The 13,479-nt window shown below is 42.2% G+C and overlaps 1 protein-coding gene across 7 annotated transcripts in view; it reads left to right on the top strand.

The window, feature by feature from the left end:
- The window catches only part of GBF1 (golgi brefeldin A resistant guanine nucleotide exchange factor 1), a 137,828-nt gene that overhangs the window by 4,465 nt on the left and 119,884 nt on the right, over window positions 1–13,479 (top strand). For all 7 annotated transcript variants that reach the window (XM_030807904.1, XM_030807889.1, XM_030807898.1 and 4 more), the window contains exons 2-3: window positions 9,215–9,320; window positions 10,329–10,395. In XM_030807904.1, coding sequence (XP_030663764.1) covers window positions 9,225–9,320; window positions 10,329–10,395 — 163 coding nt within the window. In that variant the 5' untranslated portion in view covers window positions 9,215–9,224. The remainder of the gene's footprint in view (window positions 1–9,214; window positions 9,321–10,328; window positions 10,396–13,479) is intronic.

The raw sequence follows: 13,479 nt of genomic DNA, 5'->3' as shown, positions 1-13,479 counted from the left end.
TTGAGTGAACATAAACCTTAGAAGGGCCTATGGCTGGTCCTTCAGCTCCCTACTACCATCTACCTTTTCAGAAAGTCCATCAGTTTTCTTGGTTTGCCCAGCTCTGTATTACACACAAAGGCATCATGAAAAAGAATAACAAACTTGCGCTTTTGCCTTTGGAGAATTTATTTGCTAGTTGGATAAGGACAATTTTTTTTTGAGACAGAGTCTCTCTCTGCCACCCAAGCTGGAATGCAGTGGTGTGAGATCCCGGCTCACTGCAACCTTTGCCTCTCAGGCTGAAGTGATCCTTCCATCTCAGCCTCCTGAGTAGCTGGGACTATAGGTGCATGCCACCATGCCTGCCTGATTTTTGTATTTTTTGTAGAGACAGGGTTTTACTATGTTGCCCAGAGTGCAGTGGTGTCATCATAGCTCATTGCAGCCTTGATTTCTCGGGCTCAACTGATCCTCCTACCTTAGGCTCCCTAGTACCTGGGGCTACAGGCATGTATCACTATGTCCCACTAATTTTTTTTTTTTTTTTAATTTATGTTGCCTAGGCTGGTCTCTGACTCCTGAGCTCAAGCATTCCTCCAGCTTTGGCCTCCTAAAGTGCTGGGATTAAAGATGAGAGCTACTGCACCTGGCCAAGGACAATGTTTAAAAGTGATTAAGAGGTCAGGTGCGGTAGCTCATGCCTGTAATCCCAGCACTTTGGGAAGTCAAGGGAGGCAGATCACCTGAGGTCAGGAGTTAAAGGCCAGCCTGGCCAACATGGTGAAACCCCGTCTGTACTAAAAATATAAAAATTAGCTAGGCATGGTGGTGGGCGCCTGTAATCCCAGCTACTCGGGAGGCTGAGGCAGGAGAATCACTTGAACCTTGGAGGTGGAGGTTGCAGTGAGCCGAGATTGTGCCACTGCACTCCAGCCTAGACGACAAGAGTGAAACTCCGTCTCAAAACAAACAACCAAACAAAAACAAAACAAAACTCCATAAAAGCAATTAAGAAAAAGGCCACTTAAACACTAGTGTACTAAATAAAAACAGCTATTTAGAGCCAAAGAAAATAAGACATATATGAAGAATTGACAGTTACATTAAAAATTATATATTTCACAAAAATGTGAATGTGCAAATAACACTTAAGGAGATGTCAGGAAGATAGACGTGAAAAAAGAAGCATTATGATTTGGCTGGTAGGTAAATGTGGGTTCTTTTTACCTGTATGGAAGGTTTGTAACTTCTGGTAGAGAAGCAAATATAGATTATCAAAAAAAGGTTTGCCAGTGTGGCTCAGAGTTACTGTCTTCTATGAAGTCATTTTTCTCATGAGGTGGATGTGTGCTGTACCACTCTTGAAGAGTCAGTCTTGATGTTTTCATTTGTCCATCCACTATTTATTGATCATTTTTCTTACTATGTGTCAGGCTTTGGAGATAAAAAGGTAAATAAATCATGGTCTTTCCCCCTGAGATAGAGCCTGATAGTCCCATGGTGGTGATATACTAAATAAACAATTATAAATTAGTATAAGATGTGTTTATTTTTATTTTCGTTTATTTATTTGAGGCAGAGTCTCACTCTGTCACCCAGGCTGGAGTACAGTGGCACGATCATAGCTCAAGGCAACCTGGAACTCCTGGGCTCAAGTGATCCTCCTGCCTTAGCCTCCCAAGTAGCTGGGACAACAGGTGTGCGCCACCACCCCCAGCCAATTTTTCTTTATGTTTTGTAGAGACAGGGTCTCGCCATGTTGCCTAGGCTGGTCTTGAACTTCTAGGCTCAACTGATGCTCCCGCCTTGGCCTCTCAAAGTGCTGGGATCACAGACATCAGCCACTGTGCCCAGCCAAGATATGTTTAGAGATAAGTACAAAGTGCTGTGGGTGGCCAGGCGTGGTAGTTCATGCCTATAATCCCAGCACTTTGAGAGGCCGAGGCCAGCAGATCACTTGAGGTCAGGAGTTTGAGACCAGCCTGGCCAACATGGTGAAACCCCAACTCTACTAAAAATACTCTGCTAAAAAAGTGGAAAAAAGGGCCGGGCGCAGTGGCTCACACCTGTAATCCCAGCACTTTGGGAGGCCGAGGCGGGCAGATTACCTGAGGCCGGGAGTTTGAGACCAGCCTGACCAACACGGAGAAACCTCGTCTCTACTAAAAATACAAAATTGGCTGGGCATGGTGGTGCATGAATGTAATCCCAGCTACTGGGAGGTTGAGGCAGGAGAATCACTTAAACCTGGGAGGCAGAGGTTACGGTGAGCCGAGATTGTGCCATTGCACTCCAGTCTGGGCAACAAGGGGGAACGCTGTCTCAAAAAAAAAAAAAGTGGAAAAATAAATAAATAAATAAATAAGTGGTTGTAAGATTGTTCTTAGAACCACTGTGATATTCTGACTCCCTCATTGACTTTTGGATGGAATGAGTAAGGGTTTATCAGGTGGACAAGAGTAAGTAAAAACACTCAGAATAGAAAGGGAACTTCGTATGCAAAGGCAAAGAGGCAGCAAAGACCATGACTTTAAAAAGTAGGAATGCTGGGCGTGGTGACTCACACCTATAATCCCAGCATTTTGGGAGGCCGAGGCAGGCAGATTGCTTTGAGCTCTGGAGTTTGAGACCAGCCTGGGCAACATGGCAAAATGTTGTCTCTACAAAAAATACAAAAAAATTAGCCAGACATGGTGACTCATGCCTGTAGTTCCAGCTACTTGGGAGGCTGAGGTGGGAGAATCGCTTGTGCCTGGGAAGCAGATGTTGCAGTGAGCCAAGATTGTACCACTGCACTCCAGCCTGGGTGACAGAATGAGACCCTGTTTCCAAAATAAAAAGCAACTTTTTAGGGTCTTCTATTTTATTTTATTTTATTATTATTATTTTTTGAGCCGGTGTCTTGCTCTGCTGCCCAGGGTGGAGATCAGTGATGCAATCTTGGCTTACTGCAACCTCCACCTCCTGGGTTCAAGCAATCCTCCCGCCTCAGCCTCCTGAGTAGCTGGGATTACAGGCCCCTGCCATCATGCCCAGCTAATTTTTGTATTTTTAGTAGAGTGGGGATTTCACCATGCTGGCCAGGCTGGTCTCAAACTCCTGACCTCAGTTGATCTGCCTGCTTTGGCCTCCCAAAGTGCTGGGATTACAAGCGTGAGCCACTGCCCCCAGCCGAGGGGCTATTTCATACAAAGAATATGTGTAGCTTATATGGGGCACCAATGGCTGCCACCCAGCTTGAAAAACAACATCACCAAAACTGAGGCTGCATGTATGTATGCCCTTCCCTGTTAGTTCCCCTACACTCCCTCCCCCTTGCCACTATTCTCAATTTTTTTTTGTGAGCTTCTCTGGGGTATAGTCCTAGAAGTGGAATTGCTGAAATATAGGATATGAAGTGCTTTAGCTTTGTAAGATAATGCCAAATTGTTATTCAAATTCATATTAATTTAGATACATACCAGCCACTTGGTCTGCATTTTTTACCAACTTAAAAACAATTTTTTTTTTTGAGACAGGGTCTTACTGTGTTGCCCAGGCTGGAGTACAGTGGTGTGATCATGGCTCACTGCAGCCTTGACCTCCTAGGCTCAAGTGATACTCCCACTTCAGCCTCACAAGTAGCTGGGACTACAGGCACATGCCACCACGCCCTACTAATTTTTAAATTTTTTGTAGAGATGGAGTTTTGCTATGATGCCCAGGCTGTTCTCAAACTCCTTGGCTCAAGTGATCCTCCTGCATTGGCCTCCTAAAATGCTGGATTATAGGCGTGAGCACCTGGCCTTTTAAGTATTATCAGATTTAAAGTGTTCTGCTATTTCAGGAATGTAAAGTAGTATATCATTATAATCTTATTTTGTAATTTTCCTGATTATTAATGAAGCTAATAATCTTTTCATATATTTATTTGCTGTTTATGTTTCCTATTCTGTGAAATGCCTATTCATGTCTGTTGCCAATTTTGGGGAGGGGTTATATGTCTAGTTCTTATGGTTTTGTAGCAGTTATTGTATACTCTGGATATTACTCCTTTATATTAGTTATATGTGCCTCAAATATTTTCTTCTGATTTGTGCCTTATCTTTTCCCTCTTTTTTATGGTGTCTTTTGAACAGGCATTTTTAATTTTAACATGGTTGAATTCACCAATTTTTTAAAGAGGTTTTGCTTTTTGTTTCTTGTTTAGGTACTTCTCCCTTATGCTGAGTTTATTAAAATACTCTCCTGTAGCCAGGTGCTGTGGCGCACACCTGTTGTCCCAGCTACCCGAGAGGCTGACGTGGAAGGATTGCTTGAGCCTAGGAGTTTGAGTCCAGCCTGGGCAACATAGCAAGACCCTATCTCTAAAAAAAAAAATCAAAAAGAAAATATTCTCATATATTAGCTTCTAAGAGATTTCAAGTTTTGCTTTTTATATTTAAATAACCTGAGATATATTTTTGGTATTCCATTAAATAAGAATACAATTTATTGTTTCTTTTTCTCCTGCTTTTGTTTGGATATAGACAGAGTTGCCAAGTGATACAGTGACTCCTCTTTGGATCCTGTTGAGGTAACTGGGATGCCACAAAGCACTAGGGGAATGTTCTAGACCCAGCTTTAAATGGACAGTGCTTTCAAGGGTACATGTTACTCAGAGTCTCTGGGACAGTGGCTTATCTGGCTAAGGGTGTTAGTTGGTATTTATTTAGTTGTTCCCTCTCTTATTTTTTTCTATTAATTTTTCATTTGTGTGGGTACATAATGAATGTATTTCTCTTGTTATTTCTGACACAAGATAAATCTTAAGTTCGTTTCTGCTATACTTTTATGAGGTTTCTGCAGGCCTTTATGACCTTGTGACAAGGGATTTCTTGGCCATTGGCTACCAGGCAGCAAGTGGTTCGTCATTTTCCCATCTGAAGCTGAAGGGCACAACTGTTTGGAGATTCCCTGAGTGAGGAGACGTACTCAGAGACCTAGAAGGAGATTAGGCAGCTCTGCATAGTACTTGACAATAATTCCTCTTCATTCCCTAGATGTTTCTTTTTTTTTTGAGACAGCGTCTCACTCTGTTGCCCAGGTTGGAATGCAGTGGCACGATCTCGGCTCACTGTAACCTCCGCCTCCCGGGTTCAAGTGATTCTCCTGCCTCGGCTTCCCAAGCAGCTGGGATTACAGGTGTGTGTCACCACACCTGGCTAATTTTTGTATTTTTAGTTGAGGCGAGGTTTCACCATGTTGGCCAGGCTGGTCTTGAACTCCCAACCTCAGGTGATCTGCCCACCTCAGCCTCCCAAAGTGCTGGGATTATAGGTGTGAACCACTGCGCCCAGCCCTAGATGTTTCTTTTTTACAATGATTTTTTGCTTAGACCTTTGCTATCTTAGAAAGTGGTTACTTCTTTTCTAAAGGGCTTATTCATTTTTAGTCAATCAGTTGATTAAAATTTAAAAGTAGTTAATAGGTAATATATTTTTGTGACACAAAATTCAAAAGGTAAAAAAGAATATACAGAGAAAAGTTAGTCTTCCTTTCACTCCTCCACCACTCAGTTCCATAGTCATCCGGTTTCTTTCCCTGGAGGCCGTAACCTCTTAGCATTTTCTTACAAGTCCTTCCAGAGACCTAGAGCATATTCATCTTGCCTACATAATTTAGGGAAGGGAAAATTCCAGGAGAGATTTAATCTTTTCTGTTCTGATACTTTAAATCATTTTTGAATTTATCTTTCTTCTAAGTTCTCCTCCTCCTCAGAAGAGAGCGTGGGTGTACATTCATATCATTGAAACTTCTCAGAAGAGAACATTGTTGTGTTCCTAGAGCATTTGGAAAGCAGATAGTCTTCTGAGATTAACCTAGTTTTTTAAATTGTCATTAATATAAATCTTGTGTTGGATTCCCTTGTGGACTGGGGAGGTGTTGTGGGCATGGACACATTATTATCATTATTTTTTTAAGACGGAGTCACTCTCTGTTGCCCAGGCTTGAGTGCAGTGGCACGAATGCGGCTCACTGCAGCCTCAATCTACCGGCCTCAAGCAATCCTCCCACCTCAGCCTCCCTAGCAACTGGGACTACAGGTGTGCACCACCACACCTGGCTAATTTTTGTATTTTTTGTAGAGACAGGGTTCGCCATGTTGCTGAGGCTGGTCTGGAACTCCTGGGCTCAAATGATCTGCCCACCTCAGCCTTCCAAAGTGTTAGGGATTACAGGTGTGAGCCACCGTGCCTGGCCCCTGAACAAAATTTGTACCAGTTTCTTTTTCCTTTATCATGGTGGTTTTCATGCTTTTCACTTTCTGGGGGGGTCATCTTATGCAAAATATGCAAATTGAGCTACCTGCTGGGTACATTTCTTTCTCTATATCTCTGGCTGTGTCTCAGTTTTTGTGTCTATTCCACTAAACTGTATAAATGCCTCAAGGACATAAATTATATACCTCTTATTATTATTAATGTTTATATCGATAGTACAGTAATACATTCTCTTTGTAAAAAAAAAAAAAAATTTTTTTTTTTTAGATGGAGTCTGGCTCTGTTGCCCAGGCTGGAGTACAGTGGCATGATCTCGGCTCACTTTAACCTCTGCCTCCCAGGTTCAAGTGATTCTTCTGCCTCAGCCACCTGAGTAGCTGGGATTACAGGCGCCCTCCATCACACCTGGCCAATTTTTGTATTTTGAGTGGAGATGGGTTTCACCGTGTTGGCCAGGTTGGTCTGACCTTAGGTGATCTACCCGCCTTGACATTCCTGAAGTGCTGGGATTACAGGCGTGAGCCACAGTGCCCGACCTTTTTGTAAAAAGTTAAAATATTACAGATCCAGCCTGGGCAACAAAGAGAGACCCCATCTCTACAAAAAATACAAAAATTAGTTGGGTGTGGTGGTGTGCGCCTGAAGTCCCTGCTACTCAGGGGGCTAAGGCAGGAGGATTGCTTGAGCCCAAGAGTTCAAGTCTGCAGTGAGGCATGACAGTGCCACAGGACTCCAACCTGGGTGACACAGTGAGACCTTGTCTCAAAAAAACCCCAAAAGACAAAACCATTACAGATAAGGCTCAAGTATCCTCTGATTGCACCCTGATTTCACAGCACCTTCTCTAGGAATAATTATGGTTATAAGTTTGGGTATATTAGCACAGACCTTTTATTTTATATTTACATATCATATTAATGCTTTCTTGCTGTCAGTTAATATGAGTTTTCAGAACTTTTCAAAGGTCTTGTCACTGTCACTGTCCAGTTTTCTGGAGCTGACTGAGCAGATTGGATGCAGTCATTTGTTTATATTTTATATATTTATATATATATATATTTTTTTATTTTTTTATTTTTTTTTATTTTTTTTTTTTTGAGACGGAGTCTCGCTCTGTCGCCCAGGCTGGAGTGCAGTGGCGCAATCTCGGCTCACTGCAAGCTCCGCCTCCTGGGTTCACGCCATTCTCCTGCCTCAGCCTCTCCGAGTAGCTGGGACTACAGGTGCCCGCTACCACGCCCGGCTAATTTTTTGTATTTTTAGTAGAGATGGGGTTTCACCGTGGTCTTGATCTCCTGACCTCGTGATCCGCCCGCCTCAGCCTCCCAAAGTGCTGGGATTACAAGTGTGAGCCACCGCGCCCGGCATTTATATTTATATTTATATTTATATTTATATTTATGTATTTTTAGAGATAGTGTCTTGCTCTGTGATCCAGGCTGGAGTGCAGTTGTGGGATCATAGCTCACTGCAGCCTCTAACTCCTGAGCTCAAGTGATCCTCCCGCCTCAGTCCTCCCCAGTAAGTAGGACTACAGGTGTATGCCACCATGCCTGGCTAATTTTTTAGTTTTGTTTTTTTGGTAGAGACTGGGTCTCACTGTTTGCCCAGGCTGGTCTCAACTCCTGGGCTCAACTGATTCTCCTGCCCTGGATTCCCAAAGTGCTGGGATTGCAACTGTGAGCCACTTCACCTGGCCTGGATGCAGCCTTTAGGCTGACATTGCAACTGTGGTTCTAAACCAACACTATGCTTCCAACAACCTTTATTCTTTTCTTTAACTTGAATCTGCACTGTTATTTTATTGAGTAGATAAAAAAAGAACAAAGGGAAGGTTATATATTTAGGAGAGAGTGAGAGAGAGTGTCTCGATATGCTGCCCAGCCTGGTCTCAAATTCCTGGGCTCAAGCAATCCTCCCGCCTCGTCCTCCCAAAGTGCTAGGATTATAGGCATGAGCCACCATGTCTGGCCAGAAATATTGTTTTTAACAAGCTGACATTACAGTTGTATCTGTGTACTTAAAGGCATCATAGGACTTTGGGAACAATTGACTTTGAAGAATTTGACATGCTTCCTGAGGATTGTTGACGTGCCTTTGACAAATTTTCTGGATTGACTCGCTTTGAGTTGTGTGTTGAACTACCTTGAACTTCTGAAGACCCCCTAGGAGAGCCAGATAGTTGGATTCATAACATAAGATGGACTTAATCTCATTTTAGTATTACAGATTTTTTTTTTTTTTTTTTGAGGTGGAGTTTCACTCTTGTTGCCCAGGCTAGAGTGCAATGGTGCGATCTTGGCTCACCACAACCTCTGCCTCCCAGGTCCAAGCAATTCTCCTACCTCAGCCTCCCAGGTAGCTGAGATTACAGGCATGAGCTACCTCGCCTGGCTAATTTTTTTGTTTTTAGTGGAGAGGGGGTTTATCCATGTGGGTCAGGCTGGGCTTGAACTCCAGACCTCAGGTGATCTGCTTGCCTTGGCGTCTCAAAGTGCTGGGATTACAGGCCTGAGCCACCGCACCTGGCTAACAGATTTTATGAGTATAGAAAATCTTGGTACTGGCCAGGCGCAGTGGCTCACGCCTGTAATCCCAGCACTTTGGGAGGCCCAGGCGGGTGGATTACCTGAGGTCTGGAGCTCGAGACCAGCCTGACTAACACAGAGAAACCCCGTCTCTACTAAAAAAAAATACAAAATTAGCCAGACATGGTGGCGCATGCCTGTAATCCCAGCTACTCAGGAGGCTGAGGCAGGAGAATCACTTGAACCCGGGATGGGGGTTGTGGTGAGCTGAGATTGCGCCATTGCCCTCCAGCCTGGTCAACAAGAGTGAAACTCCGCCTCAAAAAAAAAAAGAAAGAAAGAAAATCTTGGTACTGAAAAGTTAAACCACAATTCTAACCTTATCAGGTACTGATTTTTAAACTTGGGTATGCTTTGGGTAACCAAATATTAATGAGACTATTATCTTAACTGTTTTGGTAGGTTTGCCAAGATGGTGGATAAGAATATTTACATCATTCAAGGGGAGATTAACGTTGTGGTTGGGGCCATCAAACGGAATGCCCGATGGAGCACCCATACACCACTGGTAAGTGGGAAATGGATAAATGGCCTGGTCACTAAGTTTTTATAGGGGATCTGTTGGCATGGTTAAAAGAGTAATCAAATTCCTAGTAATAATGAGAATAGTAGGAATTCAGAGTTGTTCTTGATATCTTGTTTTTTGTATCCCAACTAGCATCAGATATGTAGGCTGTCTTTTTTTCTCTGGGACCCAAAAGATGACACCATTCTTCTTCTAAATATTTTTGTAAACAGCTTAAGCTAGTCCTGTGCTTGGGACCTCTTTAGTATGCCTAAAAGTATCAGAAAGATTCTTTATTTTCTAATTCTTTAGGGCTATCATTAGCTATCAAATTTATTTAAATCAGGGTAGTTATTGATACACAGAACATGACTTAGTGATGGTACTCCTTGGGGGTTCAGCAAACATCCATATATAGAGTAGGCTATATCTTACCAATCAGATGAGTAAGAAACTTACCTGTTATACAGTTGGTTTTCTTTGTTATATATGTTTGAGGATTTTTTTTTGTAGAATTGTGTAAAACAATTTTTGGTGCAGTTGTAAAAACAAGTTTAGAAATTGCCAACTTGGGAGTTTATATGAACATAGATGGTAAGTGCATTTGGAATTTTCTCAAGTTCTTTCATAAAAATGTATTGATTTAAAAGTGAGAATGGCATCAGGAATATCTTTGAAATGAATATGTATGTTGACATAATGGGTATGAAAAGGGAGAGAAGACAATAATACACATATAAAGGACCTGGCAATCTGTAGTAGCTTGAGTGTTATGGTGATAATATAGATTAGCACTTAAGAATTCACTATTTTGGATAAGCCCAGAGTATCTCTACGAAATAAGAGATTAGGGAACAGAAAACTATGAACTATGGCTAATTTTCTTTCCTCAGAAGGAAAACTTACAAGATTTTCTGATTGGGTTCGTAGAAAGAGCCCTTGATCTGTCCTTTATTTTCCTTTTCCTCTTTTGGCCCAATAATGACTTACTTTAATCTGTGTGTTCTACAGGATGAAGAACGGGATCCTCTGCTGCATAGTTTCAGTCATCTAAAGGAGGTTTTAAACAGTATAACAGGTAAGTCTCCATATGTATGTGGATTACTAATCTTGGTAAAAAATATGTGTTTGATTTGTTGATAGACAAACTTTTTCTATAAAGGACTTTATAGTAAATAATTTAGGCTTTGTGGGCCATACACAACTGTGCAACTACTTAACTCTGCTTTTGTAGCTCAAAAGCAGCCATAGATAATATATAAATGAATGAGCAATATATATTTTCTTTTTGTTTATTTTATAGAGACAGGGTCTTGCTATGTTGCCCAGGCTGGTTTCAAATGCCTGAGCTCAAGCAGTCCTCCTGTCTTGGCCACTCAAAGTGTTGGGATTCCAGGCTTGAGCCACTGTGCCTGGCGTATATTTTCTTTTTTGAGATAGGGTCTCTGTTGCCCAGGCTGGAGTGCAGTGTCATGAACTCAGCTTACTGCAACCTCTGCCTCCTGGGTTTAAGCCAGTCTCTTGCCTCAGCCTCCTAAGTAGCTGGGATTACAGGCACACGCCACCACACCCGCCTAATTTTTGTATTTTTAGTAGAGACGGGGTTTCACCATGTTGGCCAGGCTGGTCTCAAACTCCTGGCCTCAGGTGATCCACTGCCTCGGCCTCTCAAAATGCTGAGATTACAGGAATGAGCCACTGCGCCTGGCCTATATTTTCTTTAAAAAAAGAATCTGCAAGCCAGATTTGGCCCATGGGTGCAGTTTTCCAATCCTTGGTTTATTGCATTGGTTTCAGTCTTCATGATCTTTCAATCTTCATGTGTTCTAGAATCATTTTTCCCTTTGTTTGCCCCCTATTTTCCTAATCATGATAACCTTATATAATATATTCATATGTTTAGAATTTTCAAAGCCATTTTCACATTTATTACCTTATTGAACTTTTATACAACCCTGTGAGGGAGGCATGGCAGCTGTTGTCCCCTTTTTGTGAAAGAAGTTAAAGCCCAGAGGGGTTTAAAGTGATTTAGCTGAGGTCACACTAATCCTAAGAGGTGGAGTCAAAACTAGAATTCAGGCCTCTGTTGCTTGGTTTAGGGCTCTTTGCCCTATATTGCTTCTGTACATGTGATTAGAAGAGAATGTACACATTAAGTGCCTTATATTTGTGTGTGTGTGTGTGTGTATGTGTTTATTTTATGTATATACATATATACACACACACACACACACTGGCAGGAAAGGAGGAAAGTGTCAAAACCAAGGGGATGTAGATACAGACTGAAAGAGAAAGCCTCAGAGCTATGTTCCTTTGTTGACCATAAAGGGCTCCTGCAGTGTATAACCCTGGAATGCTTTTGGCTAGTGACATATGTCAGACTGTAATTGGATAGTGTTTAGGCTTCTGCAAATTAAACAAACAATAAGAAAATTTCTTCTTTTCATTAGAAATATGGGACAAGATCTGGAGAAAAATTCTTTTTTACTTTCCTAAACGTGGGCTAAAGTTATCTAAGAGTTCCCTACATATTTTCTTTCTTTTTTTTTTTTTTTTTGAAACAGTGTGTCTCTCTGTTGCCTAGGCTGGAGTGCAGTGATGTGATCTCGGCTCACTGCAACTGCAACTTCCGTCTCCCAGATTCAAGCAATTTTTGTGCCTCAGCCTCCCAAGTAGCTGGGATTACAGACGTGCACCACCACACCCGGCTAATTTTTGTATTTTTACTAGAGACAGAGTTTCACCATGTTGGCCAGGCTCGTCTCAGACTCCTGACCTCAGATGATCCACTTGCCTTGGCCTCCTAAAGTGCTAGGATTACAGACCTGAGCCACTGTGCCCAACCCATATTTTCTTTTTGTGCAGTGGCACGATCTCAGCTCACTGCAACTTCTGCTTCTTGGGTTCAAGCAAGTCTTCTGCCTCAGCCTCCTGAGTAACTGGGATTATAGGCATGTGCCACTATGCCTGGCTAATTTTTTTGTATTTTTAGTAGAGATGATGTTTCACCATGTTGGCCAGGCTGGTGTCGAACTTCTGACCTCAAGTGATCTGCCCACCTTGGCCTCCCAACCATATTTTCTTTAAAGGAGCAAATTTCACTCAATTGAAACAGCTTTGGAAATGTTAGCCAAGAAGGATCAAGTATAGAGGAGGCAATTGTTGACTAGTTAGCAGGGCAAATGCTGCTACTAGGTGGCATGTTCTTATTTTATGGCCTGTACTGACTGGTACTTGACTGCTTTAGAATGTTGGCTACTTGCACAGATTTTTTTTTTTAATTTCACAGATAAAGCTTACATATCCCAATTGGAAAAGAAATATAATGAATGGAGATTTACAGTTCTTTTTGTTTAGTTTTGAATTCAGAGTACTATCTTCTTAAGAGATATTAAGAGGATCAAACAAGTTAATATAATTGGAAACACTTGGTAAACATCTTATACACTGTGAAGGATTGTTGTTATAAGTGACTGGGAATACCCTAAAATGACTGAGATCACCCTGGCCTTGTAGGCCTTTTGGGCACTCTGCAAACCTTGAGGAGCTGAGGTGGTGTTGCTATCCTGACAGAGCCACATTTCCTGCCTGCTATTGAATCCAGATCCCATGCTTATTTTCTTCATGCTAACATGTCCCAAGATTTTACCTCAGACACCATACCTGTGGTAAATGATGCAGTCTAGGAATTGTAGACTATTTAAGAGCTATCAAAGTTGAGTCTGACGCCTGATTTTCTTATGTCCTTGGGTTAGAAATCCAGCCAGATTATCTGCTCTTGGAACTAGTAAAACCAGAGTGTGTTCAGGAGCCAGTTCTCTCATTGGTGGTAGGAACATCTCTGGGTGTTGCTAAGCTTTCCCCTGGAGTGAGAGGGAAGGTAGTAGTGTTTTCCAAGGCCAACAGCTGTGGCATATCTTGAAATGGTGCCTGCCAAGGTTGCTACATTGTTCTTGGTTTTTAGCATTATTACCTGCCTGAGGAAATGACAGAGTATACCTAAAATAGCGCATCTATGGTCTTCATATTGCTTCTGACCCCACACACAGTGCTGGCTCCCACGAGCAGGTTTATGGGTCAGCTGTCCCTGTGGTCCTGGACTCTGCAACCCATGACTAATTTCTTGTTTCTTTTACGGAAACAAACAGATTTTTCTGATTGG

The sequence above is a fragment of the Nomascus leucogenys genome, chromosome 3 (assembly GCF_006542625.1).
Source record: "Nomascus leucogenys isolate Asia chromosome 3, Asia_NLE_v1, whole genome shotgun sequence".
In the NCBI taxonomy this organism is placed as follows: domain Eukaryota; kingdom Metazoa; phylum Chordata; class Mammalia; order Primates; family Hylobatidae; genus Nomascus; species Nomascus leucogenys.
The sequence above is the reverse complement of the archived record's forward strand: the minus strand, read 5'-3'. Positions and strand labels throughout refer to the sequence as shown.